We start from the raw sequence: 19,671 nt of genomic DNA on the forward strand, positions 1-19,671 counted from the left end.
TTGTCCCCTTGTCACACCCCTATTCAGTCAAGGATGTTGCCGAAGCATTCCTAATCAACATAGCAAAACTTCAACGTATGCCACACTTGATCATATGTGATCATGATTCGGTTTACATGAGTCAATTTTGGAAAGAGTTCCTCAAACACCAAGGTACCACTCTCGACAGCAGTTCGACCTACCATCCTCAAACCGATGGTCATACAGAGATTCTTAACAGGTGTTTGGAGTCCTACTTATGAGCATTCGTAGCAGAGCAGCTGAGGAAATGGATACAATTCCTGAATTGGGAAGAATGGTCATATAATTCTTCCTACCATTCAACTATTCAGATGACATCGTTCAAGACATTGTATGGTAGACCCCCACCCACTATCCAATGATGCCTAGGAGGGACCTCACTGGTGGATGTTGTTGACCGCCTGCTGTAGGATAAGGATCAGCATCTGCGCACACTGTGGATGCACATTCAAACAACACAAAACTGAATGAAACAAACATATGATTGGTAGCACCGAGAACACGTTTTCCGTGTAGGAGAGTGGGTACTACTGAAACCCATTCCTTACAGACAGAAGTCAGTGTGCTTATCACGTTGGCATAAGTTGTCGCACCACTATTTCGGTCCCTTCAGGGTGATAGGAAGAATTGGACCCTTGGCTTATAAATTGGAGTTACCAGAAACAGCCAGAGTCAATCTAGTTTTCCATGTTTCGCGGCTGAAACCCTACATAGGAGTGGAGCAAACAATCGTAGCACCGTTGCCGGATGATGAGGAAATTATTATTTCCTTGCCAGTCCGATGCCTCGCAAGAGATGCCGCCATAAAGGGAAGCGCCTCTTAACTTGGTTTCCCAAATTTACACCTTAAGGACAAGGTGTGTCCTCTAGGGAGGGGGTGTTAGCATTGAAAATAAATAAGGGGTTGTGTAGGGTCAAGCAACCCAACTCGGCACCCTCGAATGAGAAGTTATTGAGTCTCTCTCTCTCTCTCTATCTCTTTTCCTATCGTTCTCTCTCTTTTCCCTAACTCATCTGATTGGGAGTAGGGTTGTTAGGTGAGGAATTGTGGTCGGCACCTAACAGATAAGGACAAACTGTAGCAAATAAGGCATTTCTTTCAAAATGGAAACATGCATGTAGATAATTAAGGGCAGGCAATCACTAAAAAAGTGCTTCCTTTGGAAAGTCAAAGAATGAGACTGAAACCAATGCAAGGGACCCAAAGACATCAAGAGACAGAAAAACAGGGCTAGGGAAGAGAAACAACATTCTGCATTCAGTTGGCTTGACTTTCTTCTTTGTCGTCATTGAGTGTGATGTATAATCCTTTAGTGATCAAGAAGTCTGAGTGAGTAGTGCTTGGGTTGATAAATTCTCAGATACTTTTTTTTTTAAAGTTTTCCTATATGCTTTATTACCTGTAGTAATGGTCAATTTGTCGTAGATGCATTTGTTATATGTTCCATCATTGCAATATTTATTCAGGATACACTTTTATTTAAATTTTTACTTGAACTTTCATAGTTTTCTCTATAATCTTGATTCCTCAAGTTAAATAGTTATGGTTTCATTTGCATAGAATATTCAAGTTAATATGATACCACCATATGCAAATTATTATGTATTTTGGGTTGAATGCTGAATGTTGTAGTTGGCACTAAATTAATGAAAGCTTTGTTTATTATACAGGTTGCTCGAGGTGATAACAGTGGTGGTGAAAGTCTTCCTATGCTATTGAGAATTCCTCGAATTTTTGATCCTTGGGGTGGTTATGATATGATTGGATTTGGGGACATTCTCTTTCCTGGACTTCTTGTGTCATTTTCTTTCAGGTACTACTTGATATCCTCAGTGTGCATCTAGATGTCACGGAGGTTCACAGATCATTATGTGTTATAGTACATTACCTAGACTATGTGCTACACGAGCATGAGTTTTTGATATTAGAATAGCAAGTAAAATCAGTTTATGCATTAGAATATGCTTTCTAGACTTGTATTAAAATCTAGAGTCCGAAATGCAGGGGAAAGGCCAGTTGTCACTTCCACTTATCATGCAGCTTATGCTGTTTCTTCATGTTATTTGATGTTGAAAAATGTTTTATTCAACATGAAAGTTGAGACGTGGAGTAGAAAAACATATGAGAAGATGAGAATCGATGTATTTGTAATGTCAATTTGCGCCATTATACGATTCTATGTTAACCTTATGATCTCATGAAAGTAGGACACAAAATTGGACTTACCCAATGCTAGTTTGTTGCTGCAGCATGCATTATTCTTATTCTTCTGCACCTAGAAAATCTACAAATGGTTATCTCATATTTTCTTACTATACATTATTTAAAGAGGCCACCTGTAACCTAGCTTGGAAATTTGAAACTGACTCACAAACATTGGACCAAGAATCCTTTGGAGATGTCAAGTCAAAACAACAGTTGATGGCATGTGGTCAGTACTCAGCACTTGCTTGTGCTACTAGCAGAGCCAGAGCTGCAATCCTTCTGAATTGTGTCGTTTTTGGAACTGCATTTGTAATATTATATCTGAAACTCCTTTCACAAATGTTGGACGCCACAGGATTTTTTTTTTCATTTGGATGATATATAAATGTGTATGAGCAAGATAACCAATGTAAAACTGGAAGATTAGCATTGTTGCAGAGATTGGGTAGCAGAGAGATTTTAACTGTAAATCAGCAGCACTTTAGCTACATTGTCACATTGTATCTCAAATCCTAACTGGGAAACACTTTGATTACTCAACCCATTCTTCCTATGGAATTTGGATGCTCCAGTATTTTAACTAGTTGACATGTTGGCAATCTCGGTACTCGAACAGATAATGTTGAGTTAAACTTCTCAACAATCTGGTCCTACGTGACAGGAATAAGACTTATTGCTTGCCAGATTGCTATCCACTGCCATTGTAAACAAGTACATGAGGTGTTTTACAAAATGCTAACTTCTGTTTGGGATGTGAGCTAAAAGACTGGTCAATGAAATCAGTGATTATAAGATGGGACGCCTTAAATACATATGCTGCACAAAATGGTTAAAAGATTGGGGACAGCTATTAACATGCTATGAGCATTACATGTCCATGGAGGCATGACATATATGGGAGTATTGTTTTGGATATTGTTGATTTTGATAGCTTAAATATTCTGCTTTATAGCTGGAGTCTGTATAATGCTTCATGACATTCTTTGACATGGAGGGTGCTACACGTTTGCACTATTTAGAAACCATGATAGAGCAGTGACCTGGAAATGTCATTCTTAGCAGAGCCAGCCCAGTGGTAAAGTACCTATGGATGCTTAAGTTTACTAACTTAGGCACTTCACTATTAGATAGTAGGCAAGTGTGGATGGAAATAAAGGTGGACCAGTAGAATAGGATATAAGGTCCAGAAATAATCGATTATGGGTTGGGTCATTTGGTCTTATGGATCAGTCCAGTAAAGTCAATGTCCAATCAAGAGAGTTAGGGAGTCCCATATACATCTGAATTATAATGAGATTAAATTATGATTAAATGTTAAGGAATTGCTCCAATTATTTTGTAGAATCGTGTGGAGGTCCCTACTCCCTTGAAGAGAATGCAACCTTAGAGATGCCTCTCTCACTGTGGTGGGGATGTAGTAGCGTGTATCAACAACTAGCTATGAGAACATGTCTGGCTAAACTAGCGTCAGATCGGTTGCCTGTGTACATTTTGTATGATGCATAATTAAAAAATCATTCTGCCAGGTGTTTTTTTTGTTACTAAGCAAATGGCATATGCTTCTTTATTTTCACGATAATGTGCCCAATGTTTTGCTTTTAACTTCTTGTGGCTAATTGTCAGTCACCATTTCATGAGATTTTAATTGAGTTATTTTACCACCCCTCAGTCATCATGCTCTTTGACTTGCTGCAATCCTTTGCTTGATTCCGCTGCTCATCCCTTTTTTACTTTTTATACTAGGAAAATGGACATGTTATTATGTTTTTCCCCCTTAATTTCTTTGTTTTTTTAAGAAAAAAATAAAATTTTGAAGGACCCCTTAATTTCTTTGTTGTTACGTGTATCATAGTGTACGTTTGCCTAGAGGTTTGCTCTGTTTTTTTGCATAAACTTGTCTTGTTGATTTTTTGCCTTTCACCAGCTGATCCTTCTGGGCCTGAATATCTAAGTTAATACTGTATCAATTCAAAATATACTTCATTCTAACTTATACAGTTTTTTCATCTCAGATGAAAGTTTTATGCACCAATATTGAGACCTATACTGTTTGATTTGGTCATGCAAGTTGGCGCTATCTATATTTTTTATTTTTTCTTGTATGCAGATATGATAGAATGAACAGGAAGGGCATCTTAAATGGTTATTTTCTTTGGTTAACCATTGGCTATGGAATTGGTGAGTGTTAATTGTGTTCTTCCATTAACTTTTATATGTCTTGTGTGAATTTGATATTTCTATAAGACTTTTTCTCAGGTGAACTTATGAAGGTCCCCACTTGCTTGCATATGCTATTATTGTAAAGAGAAATTGTTTATCATCACTGTCATGCTTATCAATGTTGACCTTTTCTGAGACAGAAAAATCCTTATGAATCTTCGCTGAGAATATTTATCATGTGTTGTTGTGAATGCTGGAAAATAAACTTGGCATTGTATATAAGAACAGTTAAGAAGACACAAAAAGCTGAAAAAGAGAGAATAATGGCCAAGTTGTGTAAAGGTTACAGGTGAAAACATTTCCATATTGACACTACGGAGGCAGGATAAATAACATACTATTATTGAACTTTGCCTTTCAGATACAAATGATATTGTTCTCTTTATAGAATTTTGATAAATATGTATGTGATTTGAATTTTGAGCTTATGCAACGTATAAATGTTGCCTCAATCCCTCAGCCGAAGGATGGGCAGTATCAGTATCTTTTGATCTCTCATGAAATGTAGGTTTAACAGCCTATGCAAGACTGCTTTTGTTATGGAAAATCGTGCTAAATCAATGGGTTTATGATCTGAAGAATGCCATAAGATTTCAAGTTATCCATATCATAAGTTATATTTGAGCAACAAACAAGCTTTTTTTATTGTCTTTCCTCTTCCCTTTGCAGATTCCTCGTGTGAGTAGTTGAGGTATGGTTCAACAACAGATTGAGATGTTTCTATAGACTTGTCCATTTCTTTTTTCCATTGCCTTGAGCAATTGTGTAACATCCACTCTTAGCCGATGAAAGATTGCATTCCCTTTGTTTTCCCTTGTAGCCTTCTTTTTGAAGCTTCAAAAGAGCAGATTTGTACCCATTCGGTTTACCGTTCTTTGTTCTGGCTCCTTCTCTAGTTGATGAATAACCTTAGTGTGAGAAAATAACAGAGACAGTCCTATTGGCTACTTTAGGGATCTAAGGATAGATGAAAGTTAGCTGGACAGTTTGTTGGAGGAGCTGCAAAATCGCACCATTGACCAATCAAGTTATTGAAAGCAGATATACCCCAAAATAAGGAATCCAAATTGATCTTATGGAATGCAGATATATGTACGATCTGCATTGGGTACCCAATTGACTACCCTAAATTTTGTTTTTAGAATATTCCATGGCAATCAATGACTTTTGCTATGTCTAATTATATGATGCAGCGGAAGGGAAAATCCGAGGTCGACCTTCACGTAATGGGCACCGGACACGCTTCGGTGCAGCAAAGGGGTTGTTGACTGTGCAACAAATGTTACCCAACGAGCGAAGGAACAAGGGAATGACTCGAATCACATGACCACGATGAAACAACACGCGGTCACTGATGTCGTGATGGACTCGGTATCGCCCCAATACGGACGACCACTGGTTGCTCTCTTTGCGACGCACAGTCGTGCAGTGTAAAGTAACGCAGAAACACGTGAAGCCAAGAAAAGGAGAACCTCAGAACAAAAGGGTTCGACCACCATGGATTTAAATAAAAAGACCAACCAACAATGCCCACAGATTGTGTTTTATTAACAGGGAATGAAACAAAAAAAATGATAGGGTATTCAGACTGATAGAATAAATCAAGCACTAGATGACAAAAGGAAACAGTAAAGGAGTCTGGCTGAATGCAAGAAAAAAAAATATCCAAAAAGGTAAAACTCTGCTGAAAAGGAAAAAAAGACGGCTGCTGCAATTCTGAAATATTCTTCTCCCCCTCACACGCAACCCTAGAGGGGTTTTTAAAGACTGCTACTGGACCCGGGTATCGGGTCCAGTATTGGACCCGGGTCTTGACCCGAATCATCTTCATGCTGTTGATGGATCGGGGTGTTGTCAATATGTAGACCGGATCTGATCCTGCTCTGCATCATTCTCCCCGGTTGAGAAAAAGTCGGCTCCGACGGCTGATCTCCTCCACAGTGAGCATATAGATCAGACACATCGAAGATAGGTGCTTCCATTTAAAATTGTGATCTGCTCCTGACTCTGCAAACTTACCAATGACCACATCTCCAGCTTGCAAGTTGGCACCAATAAATGGGAATCCATCGTCATCAAGTCCGGCCACCTTACCATACCCACAGAGCATTTTTCCAAAATCTATCGCCCCTTTTATTTTGCAACACTTCCCTGTCTCCTTCACAACGTCAACTTCAGATTTATAACTGCTGATATGCTCAGCCCTGAACATGTCACGCTGTAATGAAGCTTGATTTAATACCAAAGAGATTTCTTGAATGCCGCTAAGATGAACATTAATATCCACAATTCCATCCAGACCCGTACACCCGGGTCGGACAGAGGTACCCAAGCCCCCAGCAAGGCTCCATGGAACGCCAGGGCCCTGCAAGTCCGACCCACTCTGCGGCACAACCCCCATGGCGCGAGGCCACAATCCCAAATCTACAGCAGGACCCCCAGCGTGACGCTGGGTTCCTGCAGACTGGGTCCGGTCTGCGTTGCAGTCGCAGTGACCTGCTGCCACGGTTGGGGCACACCCGAACGATAGGGTGTACCACTTTGATGGTTCGGTTGGAGGGTTCCCAGATCTGGGCGAGCCATAGTCACCGCAGGTTCGAGATGGAGGGGGTTTACCGAATGGGGAACACTGCTGCGACCCGCATCCCTGTGCAGGGTTTTCACATCACCTTCTCGCCGCGCCGTGTGCTAGAGCGTCTTCGGGGCTGGATCGAAGGCGGTAGTATCAACGGGGTGGATCGTGCGCGCGCGTAACTGATTCAATGGCACTGCGTGCGCATCCACCTTGGATTCAAATGCACCCAACCGTGCTTCGACCGCATCCATGCGCTTCGACAGACCGACTACCTCATTCTCTAGGCGTAGCATATCTTCTTGCATATCCGTCACCATGTCGAGCATCCGCTTCATGATCTTCTCTCGTGCCTTTCCGTTTGTAGGACCGTTCCTCGCCCCTTGCGTCATGCCGTTGACGAAGGAGGAGAGGCTGGGCTCTGATACCATTTTGATGCAGCGGAAGGGAAAATCCGAGGTCGACCTTCACGTAATGGGCACCAAACACGCTTCGGTGCAGCAAAGGGGTTGTTGACTGTGCAACAAATGTTACCCAACGAGCGAAGGAACAAGGGAATGACTCGAATCACATGACCACGATGAAACAACACGCGGTCATTGATGTCGTGATGGACTCGGTATCGCCCCAATACGGACGACCACTGGTTGCTCTCTTTGCGACGCACAGTCATGTAGTGTAAAGTTACGTAGAAACACGTGAAGCCAAGAAAAGGAGAACCTCAGAACAAAAGGGTTCGACCACCATGGATTTAAATAAAAAGACCAACCAACGATGCCCACAGATTGTGTTTTATTAACAGGGAATGAAACAAAAAAAAACAATGACTGATAGAGCAATGATAGGGTATTCAGACTGATAGAATAAATCAAGCACTAGATGACAAAAGGAAACAGTAAAGGAGTCCGGCTGAATGCAAGAAATAAAAAAAAAAGAATATCCAAAAAGGTAAAACTCTGCTGAAAAGGAAAAAAAGACGGCTGCTGCAATTCTGAAATATTCTTCTCCCCCTCGCACGCAACCCTAGAGGGGTTTTTAAAGACTGCTACTGGACCCGAGTATCGGGTCCAGTATTGGACCCGAGTCTTGACCCGAATCATCTTCATGCTGTTGATGGATCGGGGTGCTGTCAATATGTAGACCGGATCCGATCCTGCTCTGCATCATTATACTGTATATGTTTTCCTATGAACATTAGTGGTGCACATACATGAATTCTTAACCCTTGTTTACAAATTACAACACAAGTCATGTTAAGGTTCGTAGGCTTCTAGAGAATCTCATTATCTTATCAATATTTGGTATTGAGCGCACTTATTATATATCTAAATCTTGGACCTGGATGGTACTATATATGCTTAGTGGTGCACGCACATGAATTCTTAAACCTTGTTCATAACACAAGGCACATTAGGATAGAATTCCATTTAGACAATTTTTAGGCTTCATATATATTGACACTAATTAATAAATTTAAGTTCTCTCTGGCTAGAAAAGGGTTTCCGTCTATTTTTGGGTTCTATTTTTTAAGTAATGTAAGTCAAGGTTGTAAGTAGCGTATTGTTACCCGTATTGGTCGACCCAACAATGACAACATATCGTATCGTAAACGTATCATAAATTTTTAATAAAAACATTCAAAAAAATCCAAAAGAATCCAAAAATATCAAGAAAAATCAGAAAAATTCAGTAAAAATTCTAAAAAAATCATTTCACATGAAATAATGATGAATTGCACAAATTACATGCATACAATCACATTATGAAACATTTATGTCTCTATTACATACCATAAGAGTCGTACTTTCATATTTATATAAACAAAAACATTTTACAAGAATAAGTTTTTTAATAAAACATGAATACATGAAAAATCAATAATCATAATCACCTTCTTCTTCTCCTTCTTCGACATCCACATCGTCCCCAAGATACGTGGGGTCTTCATCATTTACCTCTTGTGCTCCTTTCATGTTAATCCATTGAATGTCCTCTTCATTCAAAAGAGCCTCTGCTTCTTCTTTAACCCATGCATCCAATTCATCAAAATGTTACAAACTAATAGGATCAAATTGCTCTTTGTACCTCCTTGATGATAACTTTTTGATTTGCCTAAAAAGATGACATGAAAAAAATTAAAATTAGTTGAGTTTTGAATGAAAATGACAAATAAACTTTACAATTTTATATATCTCTACCGCAGTCGTAAGTTATAGCGAATGTAGACGAGGCCATTGAGCCTTTTGTGCTCCACTTTGTTTCTTCTTTTGGTATGAATTTGCTCAAAGATACGCTAGTTTCTTTCGCATCCACTTGCACTACATGTTTAGCTTATAATCCAAATGGTAAAAGCTCTCATATTTGGAACATCACTTTCAAACTTGGCCCCACCACAAGTCTGAAAAAACAAGAAATGAGAAATTAATTATAAGACAATAACAAATATACAACCATACAAAACATCATAACTAAATAACAATTTGAAATTAAAATTGAAATAGACAAAATCAATTGGAATTGTGGCACAGTTTTGCACTGCTGCAGGTCTCCCCATATCATACTATGCATTATCATAAGTTTTCATTTTCTTATGAATTTGATATTGAATGCTATAATCAGGATGACCTTTCGATGCAATACAAAAGTCGTTTGTTGATTTTTCTGTCCAGTTTAAAAGTAAGGCAGTATCTGAATGCAAGATTTAAATAGTATGCTGAAGCATGAAGATGTTTATGAAGTTGCCTCATCTACCTATGATCAATGATGTTACATATAGGTCTATAAAATCTTTTCTTTCCCTTCGAATTATCTCTAATGATCTGACCCATAGTTGGTATGTCTTCACTTTCAACCAATCGAAACACTTTTACCAAAGGTATAGTTATTCTCAATAATTTTACAAATGAATTTCAGAATTCACTTCTGGATACATTATCTACAATTTTTCTGTGCTTTCTTTTTTGTGCATGGTGATATGCATTCCACTCATCTGATGAAAACATTTTTTTAGTGCAGTTTTATTCTTTATTAAACTTTGCAGTGTCGAAAATTCGTAGCAAATCTAGTAACTGCATTATGAATCAACTTAGCACCAGTAGTGTACTTTCTCATTAGGCTTAAAACCCATGCATGATTGTAAATAAATTTAGTAATTTCTTGGTAGTATTCAACTGTTTGATGTACCTCATCTATGCTACCAATGTTCTCAAGCATGAGGTCTATGCAATGGGCAGCACACGTGATCCAAAAGAATGACCCAAATTATTTTGCTAATTCTTTACTTGCTGCTCTATAATTTGTTGCATTATCAGTAATGAACTGCACAATGTTTTGAGGCTAAGCCTCTTCCACAACCTGATAAAAAACCCTCAACAATACATATGTTGTCTTGGGCATATTAGACAAATAAATTTATTTCAAAAATATAGTTTCTTAGGGGCAATAGACCAGAAAATTTATCAAGGTCCTCGACTTTCTATCTGTCCACTCATATGCCCTGATGCTACATCCAGTCTCTCTCCATGACTGCCTCATCTCATCGTAATAAGCCTTCATCTATATTAGCATCTAATATCTTTCCTCTTAAAGCATGATATCGAGGCATCTTGTATCGAGGTCTTATACTGGTTATGGCATCTGCTATGACCTGAAAATGAAAGGAATTTGTTGCATTAAAAGAAATGCATGCATCATAGAACCATCTCTTAACCGTGATATCTGCCTGCTCGACTAAATGCTGAGAAGTTATAGCAGTACGAATGTCGAGCTGCGTCCTAGGGGCAGTCCTACGAGGGAAAAAGCTCTTAATAGAGCCTCTAACTCTACCTCTTGATCTTCCTCTCAAAGAACTCCTTTTTGCTCCTCTTCTTTCTCCTCCTCTTCTTTTTTCGCCTGTGACACTATTACTAATATCTTTTTAACAAGATTTGGCAGACAAATAAGATGCCTAATGAGTGGAGGAAGAGTACTTTGGTGCTTCTATATAAGAATAAAGGGTGATATACAAGATTGCACAAACTATCGTGGTATAAAACTCATGAGTCATACTGTGAAACTTTGGGAGAGGGTGATTGAGTCTAGGTTGAGGAAGGTTGTCATGATATCGGAGAATCAATCTGGTTTTATGCCTGGAAGATCAACTATGAAAGCTATACATCTTCTTAGACAACTTATTGAGAGATATAGAGAAAGAAACAAAGATTTGCATATGGTTTTTATTGATTTGGAGAAGGCATACGGTAGAGTACCTAGGGACGTTCTCTGGTGGACAATGATGAAGAAATGTGTTTCTCTCAAGTACATTAGTATAATTAAAGATATGTATGAAGGAGTAGTAATCAATGTCCGCACTTGTGAAGGGGTGACAACCAATTTTCCTATAACGGTTGGGTTACATCAAGGATCTGCTTTAAGCCCTTTCCCATTTGCTATAGTGATGAATGTGATTACGAGATCAATTCAAGAAAATGTGTTGTGGTGTATGTTGTTTGCTGATGATATTGTTTTGATTAATGAGTCTAAAGCTGGGGTTAATGCTAAGTTAGAATTATGGAGACAGACATTGGAAGCAAGAGGTTTTAAGTTGAGTAAGAGTAAGACAAAATATATGGAATGTCGGTTTAGTAAGCAACGAAGTAGTGATGAGAGTGTAGTGAAGCTTGGTGAGCAAGAAATACCAGTGGATGATTGTTTCAAATATTTGGGATCTATCATTCAAAAGTATGGAGAAATTGATAGAGATGTAAATCATAGGATAAAGGTTGGGTGGATAAAATGAAAAAGTGCAACTGGAGTGTTATGCGATCGTAGAATGCCATTGCGGTTGAAGGGAAAGTTTTATAGGACGACTATTAGGCCCACTTTACTATATGGTACGGAATGTTGGGCTGCCAAGAGACATCATATTCAAAAAATGAGTGTAGCTGAGATGCGTATGCTTAGATGGATGTGTGAAAATACAATAAAAGATAAGATTCAGAATGAGGAGATACATAAGAAGGTAGGCGTTGCACCCATTGAAAATAAGATGAGAGAGAATCGTTTACGGTGGTTTGGACATATTCAGCGAAGGCCTTTTGATGCTCCAGTTAGAAGGATGGAGAAATGGGAAAACATATTAGTTAAAAGAGGTCGGGGTAGGCCTAGGAAGACTTGGATGGAGATGATAGGAAAGGATATGAATGCTTTGAACCTCACCGAGGACATGGCATTGGATAGAAATGATTGGAGGAGAAGAATTCATGTGGAAGACCCAGAATGATTTTCTTTTTTGGTTCATATCGCCGACCCCAATTGTTTTGGGATGAAGGCGTAGTTGTTGTTGTTGACACTATTACTAACATCAACCACACTTTTTTCTTTCGCTGTAGAACTTCCTACTTCTGATCCTATGCTATATGTTGTAGGATCAAAAGTAGCGATCTCATCTTCGTAATACACGTGCTTCCAAGGCTCCACATACCCCATTTCTGCTTCATTCATCTTTCTTGTCATTTTCCTCTCATATCATCAAGTAATTGCTGACATTGCCATTTTACAACATCCCACAATTTCCTTAACGTGCATGCGACAACATTATGATGTGTTCCGGCTAAATGATGCTTCAACCGAGAGATACTACCTGAAAAACTATTTTGGCAATAGTTGCATTTGATTCTTAATCGATTTTCACTCATTACTTGAGTGCACCATTGCCATGCCGGATCTTCAGATGCTATCTTCCTCCCAAAACACTTAATAACAAGCACAAAATAGATTTTTTTTACCTTAACCCACTTCCTTGAATGAAAAAAAAGTGTGAAAATGCACTCTTGAGAAAATCGCAAAATCCCTTTCTTTTGTGCACAAATTGGCTCCCAAATCGATCTCATGGAACCTAGGGTGCGTGGTTCCTTTCCAAGAGCCTCTACACGTGTAGAAGTCGGCCTTTAAGAGGGCTTTTAAACCCAAAACAAAGAAGACCTGTTTTCGGGTCTTTTAAAGTGTGCGAGACCCGTATCGTACGATACACCCGATACGGGTACAATATCATATCGTTAGACCAAAAAGTAATGATATGTATCATGTTGTATCGTACGATATGTATCGTACGATACAACACGATACAAACAACCTTGATGTAAGTCGTTTTGTCCCCATTTTGACACAAAATAAAAAATACCTCTTTTTCATTGTTTTTGCACATATTATTGCTATTCCAGGCAATGTTTGTGCACATATTATTGCTAGCTTTGAAGCGATGGACAGAAGGACACCACTCTTGCCAAAGTCATCTCGGATTTTAAAGATGAAATGTTTGATGAAGATGACCTATTATCATCACTGCGAACTTCAGAAATTGATGGAAGTTCCCAAGCTTATAAAGAGGCAAGGGAGAGAACTTAGAATGAAATTAAAAATCTACATAGAGAAATTTTGGAGGTAGTCTACCAGCTCTAGCTCTGATGTGTTTTATGTGATCATGTACTATATGACCTTATAATTGTGTAATATTTTTGTTTTAGTTATTTATAATTGTGTTTTCTTTGCTTATTTATTAATGCTGAATTCTTTGGTTATTGATTGCTATATATTGGTTGTTTTGTTAGTTGCTATACTATTATTTAACATGTTTTAGTAGTCTACATTAGGGGTGGCAAAACCTGACACGACCCGCCAACCCGCCTCTTAGGCGGGTTCGGGTTGGACTTAAACTAACCCGTTTAATAAACGGGTCGACCCGCCTAACCCGTTTATTAAACGGGTCGGGTTCTTGTTAAGGGTATGCCAACCCGCCAACCCGGCTGACCCGTTTAATACACGGGTTAGGCGGGCGGGTCGACCCGCCAACCCGTTTACCCGACCCAACCCGTTTATAAACGGGTTGGCGGGTCGTGTCGGGTTCGTGTTTGCCACAGCCGACCCGTTTAATAAACGGGTTGGGTTTGGGTTGAGGTATGCTGACCTGCCAACCCGACCCGATTGCCACCCCTAGTCTACATGTAGGTGTATTTGATGTTCTAGACTTCCACTAATTTTAGAGCTTAATATATAATTTTCTATTGTGTTTTGATTTTTTCTAATTTTAACTACTTTTTTTTTCGATTTTTAATTATTTTGGTGATGTATCTTAAAATATGAGTCATATGACGTGATACAGTATGGTATACTCATATCTTGAACACTTCCAATATGCCTTCCTCATGAATTTTACAGCATTGCCTTAAAGCATTTAAAGTGCTTCAATTAAAAATAGTTGCCATTTTGTTGATAAACTCTTGGTAATTCTTGAATTTGATCAGTCATCTCACTTTCTTAGGTTCAATATTATCTTTCTTTATATGATACACATAGGGCTGCACATGAGCCAAGCCAAGCCTGCTGCATCTAGGCTGTTCAATATCCACTAGGTTCTGTTCAAAACTTATTAGGCTTGAGCTTGATCCAAGCCACATGTAGTAAAAAGAAAAATCTTATAAAAAGAAAAGAGGCCACAAGACTTGAGCCTGTAACACACACTTGCAAATAATGATAATAACAATAATAATAATAATAATAATAATAATAATAATACCATTCAGGTATGAGCTCGATGTGCTCAAAATAAAAATATGCTATAAGGTAATTATACATTTTAAACCAGCTCATTAGCAAACTTTCCAAGCTTTTGAGCCCAAGTTCAAGGATCAGGCTTGACTCATTTGACCAAATGACCGTAAGACAAGGGTCAACCTTGACTTGTTTAGCCAAATGAGCAAGCCTGAGCTGGACCCAAGATTTTCACAAGATGCTTGGCTTGTTTTGCAGTGCTGGGCATGTGTTCATGCGCGCATGTGCGCACACACACACTTGAAATTCCTTAAAAGCTTGCTGGAATATAAGGGAGGACAGAGTAGTGATGGTTGTAGGCCCTGATTCTCTGTAAAGTGGGTGATAAAACTTGTATCTTTATTAATATGTACCAATTTCAAGCCCAATTTTCCTTATATTTTTCATATATATATTTATGTTAGAAATCTCACTTGTTCTTTTAGTAATTGTAGTGCATGTATGCTAAAGTTTTTAGCTGTGTGAAATTTTGGGAATGAATACCTGCTTCATGCTCATGTCTTAAAAAATATGAATGCAGGTCTCTTCCTCACGTATCTTGCTTTATATTTAATGGACGGTCATGGCCAACCTGCCCTTCTTTACCTTGTGCCGTGTACATTAGGTATCATGTTCATCTTTACTCCGTTTGCATTAACAAAGATTAATTGGTGACCAGATTTTTAAGGGCTATTTTGTTGATTATTTTGCCTTTTTCTATGGTGCATTTTAGGTTTAATGATTGTATTGGGCTGGCTGCGGGATGAGCTCAGCAATTTGTGGAACTATGGCACGTCCCCTTCTACTGATGCTACAGCAGAAGCTTGAATGCGTGCCAGTCGGAAGGGAAACAAAAGTCTTGGAACCACTGATTAGTAGTGATTCCAATTGCTCCAGTGTAAAGTATCCACATCCAGAAGTCTGGTGCAGCTGATGCCATTCAGCTTTCTGACATCAGGTGCTTGTAGTTCTAATGGTGAATGTGGTGGGTCGAATGAAACTTTCCAGCTCAAGCAAGGTGATTGCATCTTCATTTCCATTTACTTTTATTTATCTCACGCTGTAAAATCTTTGTTGTACTATCTAACTGCCTTTGGCTTCTGGTGGGGAAGGCATGCTCAAGTTTTTCCTTGCCATGTTTCTGTTATAATTATCAAATGTTTCATTCTCAAAGTAGAGAAGTTCTTGGTATAGTTGATGCGAGTATTTTGCAGATTTGGAGTGTCATTATTGTCTGTACATGGGGAACATGCCATCTGAACAGAGCTTGTCAAATTTAAATCCGAAAGAATCCTAGGTCCATACTGATTTTAAAGATTCAGTGGAAACAGTTGGGTGGATGGAATTTATCTTACACTTTAAGACGTAATCTTTATAGCCAATTAGCTGCTTGATGAAATTATGAAAATCTCTTTTGGAACGTCTCAAGCTTTGACTGATCTCATCTTCTTTTGTCCAAATTGAAATTACTTCTGCTGTAGTGAGTGGAACATGTTAACTTACCTGCCGCCATTGGTTTAGGTTGGTATACTGTAGTGTGGAACTTGGCAATTCTGGTCAATTGTGTAAGATTTGGCTTACCTTGGGAACTGCCTTTCTGATGGATTCTTTAATTTAATGTAAACTTCGGCTCTTACCTGCATTTGATAGTTTAAACTATGGTTTTGAATCTTTTGATTATCTGTTTTTTCCTAATATGGGACATCCAAGTAGTGGTGCAAATGGATCGAATCTGGTTGGTTGGACCAAAATCTGAATCCTAGGCAGTATTATATCAATTTTCCTGAAAGTGCATTATTCTCGTAGTTTGCTAAGGAAAATTCCATTTAGGGGCCAAACTTTTGCCCTTAATCCCAAAAATGAGTCTCACTCGGAAAATTCCATTTAGGGGCCAACCTTTTGCCCTTAATCCCAAAAACGGGTCTCACTTTCTGAAATTCCTGATATGCACCATAGATTTCCTAGAAACTGTCGAATAGGGACTTAGGTTTCATGTAGAAATGCGTGATTAATTTCCTGTATTATCCTTTGAAATTGAAAAAAGACTCGTTCATGCTCATAAGAAAGAAAGAATAAATATTCTGAACATTTGATTACACTTATGGATCGGTCTGAGTTAATAAACAATAATAAAGGTAGGCTATTGTTTGGCAATTTCCAGGAAAACTTAGGCTTGTATCAGCAAATTCAGAAATGTGACGCTCATGTTTTGTAATTAAGTGCAAAAAGTTGGCTCCTAAATGGAATTTTCTCAAACAAATTATACTTCTTGGAAAAGATAGAAAGCTTGTCTTTTATGACGTTTCCTTTTGCATTTCATCCAAATAAGGAAACATTGGGCCGGTTGAGAATTGTCATTGTAGGATCCATGCACACCATAAAATGGGAAATAGTTCCATGCAAAGTTTGTCAGGCCATTTCTCTATAGGATGTTTTGGGCAAAAACAAATTTAGAAGGAGATTCTTTTTTCAACTTTCTGTTTACATATATGGTTCTGGCTGAGTCCTTACTCAGCAGGCAAAGGTGTTGTCTTAGGGCACAATGGATCTTGGCTCCCAGCTCCTTCACATTATGGGGTGCTCCTTGACATTGTGGGGTTGTCTGTTCTTCTCTTTTGGAGCGGCAAACTGGAGAACCTTGATATTCGAATCTGAGACCCGGCAGTTATGATAGTATGACCTAACTATCCATCTAACTCATTTGCCCCTAAGATTGGGATTTTCGTAGTACACCCTTTTCCGTACCCTTGCCTACCAGATATAAGGAAGGGCCACCACTAGATTGGTTCCAGAAAAAGCCTTAATCTTCAGTGTGGTGCCCAAAATTCTGTTGCCATTCATGGCACAATACCTGGTGAGGTCTTCTACAATTCGTACTAGTACGCTCTTCCATGAGGAACCACGATCAGGTGCAATATGGTTGCACAAAATAAGTGCTGCCCCATCTTCTTGCATGACACGTGCATGGGAAGGATAGGTTACCTCTTGTGGTCACCACAGTTTGAACTGGACACGTGTTGGCAGCCCAATGAGGAACATTTTTGTTTCACTATGTTGCACTTCATCCCTCCTCCCGATGGCATGCCCATCCTCTAACCTCTCGACAACCCGGGGTTTTACCTTACAAGGCCCATTAAGTGACCTGGTTCTTCATCCCTAATTCAAATCTACATTCAAGCCATTGGCATCCCTAGTCTCATATATCTTGATTCAGTTTAACCTGTTACGTATATTTATAATTGCTTATTTATTAAAAAAAACTTTCTTTTGAGTTGATTTGATGTAAAAATATAAATATTTTATCATCAAATTTTAGTACAATATCAATCATGAATTTTTACTTCTTTAAAGTACACATCCGAGCATAAAAATGCTCTAATAAAAACATGTTTTCTTTTGAGTAAACAATTCTAAACGTGCCTGGATGGTCTCCTTTCAGGTCATTGTCAGAAAGGGGAATTGAGGAATAGGATCTTTGATAACTGCCAGATTAGCTTTAATTGGCTGATTTCTTATATCCTCGATGAAATTTGTTTCAATGTCTTAAATATTTGCTCGGACTTTCTGAATCACATCGCTCTTAGAAATTTTGAAGGGCACCACTTGACAATTGGATGGTTGGTGAGAGACAAATATTCCTAGAGTCTGGATGATCTTGTTTAAGATCCTCAACTTAATTCCAACGCAGTCTAAAGTTATCCTTGAATCCTCAAGGAGAGATGTATTTAGCTTTGTGAACAAGCTAATTAAAGGGAGAGTTGCCCCACGACAGGAAACGTCTTGAGTTGTTCAATGTGTCATCGGTTCTGCAGATTTCATGGTCTTGTGGAGAAGAACAACAATCTGGCACTCAGCTTAGCTGGCCTCTGTTTCTTAGATTGTGATAAAATTTGGAAGGATAAACCACCTGAATGGTTTCCAGATCGTTAATGTGCTGCATGCAATCCGGTGGGGTCTGCCGGCAGCTGTCCAATAAAAAAAAAAGATAACCACATTAATGATTCAGATCTAGCATAAAACACCTAAAACTATGATTTTTTTTAAGGTGGCAACGGTGGGAGCAGCATAATCTCCATTCTCATATGCAAGAGCTTATCAAACACAATGTTACTACTGTTAGGAACTTAGGATTGTAAATGAGTCAAATTTGATTTACTCAAGATACATCTTTTACCAGCCAAGCCAACCAGATTTGTATTCAAGTCTTCCTCAAGAAACTCTGACCCGAATGAACACATTATTCTAGAATATGGATCTTAGGGTGACATCCTAAATGTGCATTTGGGTCAGATTTAGACTTACATGATCTGAATTCTTTCCGACTCAGATTTGAATTTGGATCGATACTTTCGGATCCAGATCAAATCAAATCTTTCTTCACTTTTGAATCCATTACTACACCTGATGTAATCTGGATCCCCATCTGAATTTGGATTTGCTGCTCAAATATTTGGATCCCTTATATGGTCTGGGATGATCTGGCTCCCCATCCAACCTGTTCGCATCCCTAACTTCCACTCATTACAATTAGGAGTGTCAATGGGTTGGACCCCACTAAAATGGGTGGGTCCAAACCCGGATCTAACTAAGCGATGCAAATAACTGATTTGAATTCAGGTTTGACCGGATTTTTATAATAAAAACCATACACAGATGCAACAAGAATTACATAAACCAGACCGGGTCTATGCCCGCATAAAATAATACTGTTTAACTTTTTTGTATTGAAAAATAGTGGATCTTAATCAAAACTCAGGTTGGACCCGGGCTTGGTATAAAATTTCATAAACATACCCGACCCATTTAATAACCGGACCTCATGGGTCTGACCCAGATAGTTAATCAGGCCCCCTTCTTTGTAATCAAATCCTGACCCTATAGAATCTGGTATGGGTCAGAGTCGGGTCATACCCGATCCGTTGACACCCCTACACAAATCGGATCCATTACCTGACCCAGTATTAAATCTTTTCCCTTGGGAAAAACGAATCCCAAGATGTGTGGGGGGGTGGGAAATGAAAATCGATGGGAAAACGACGAGTAGTGAACTTACAGAGGAAGAAACGTAACACCCAAAAGGCGCAAC

The 19,671-nt window shown here is 38.9% G+C and overlaps 1 protein-coding gene across 1 annotated transcript in view; it reads left to right on the forward strand.

Annotated features, from left to right (window-relative positions):
- The window catches only part of LOC149833264 (signal peptide peptidase-like 2), a 65,726-nt gene extending 49,968 nt beyond the window's left edge, over positions 1–15,758 (forward strand). The window contains exons 11-14 of the mRNA XM_090015023.1: positions 1,693–1,835; positions 4,335–4,405; positions 15,127–15,210; positions 15,319–15,758. Coding sequence (XP_089871149.1) covers positions 1,693–1,835; positions 4,335–4,405; positions 15,127–15,210; positions 15,319–15,413 — 393 coding nt within the window. The 3' untranslated portion in view covers positions 15,414–15,758. The remainder of the gene's footprint in view (positions 1–1,692; positions 1,836–4,334; positions 4,406–15,126; positions 15,211–15,318) is intronic.
- Positions 15,759–19,671: the final 3,913 nt, after the last annotated feature.

This window comes from Nuphar pumila, chromosome 7 (genome assembly GCF_984573655.1).
Source record: "Nuphar pumila chromosome 7, dmNupPumi1.hap1.1, whole genome shotgun sequence".
Lineage (NCBI taxonomy): Eukaryota > Viridiplantae > Streptophyta > Magnoliopsida > Nymphaeales > Nymphaeaceae > Nuphar > Nuphar pumila.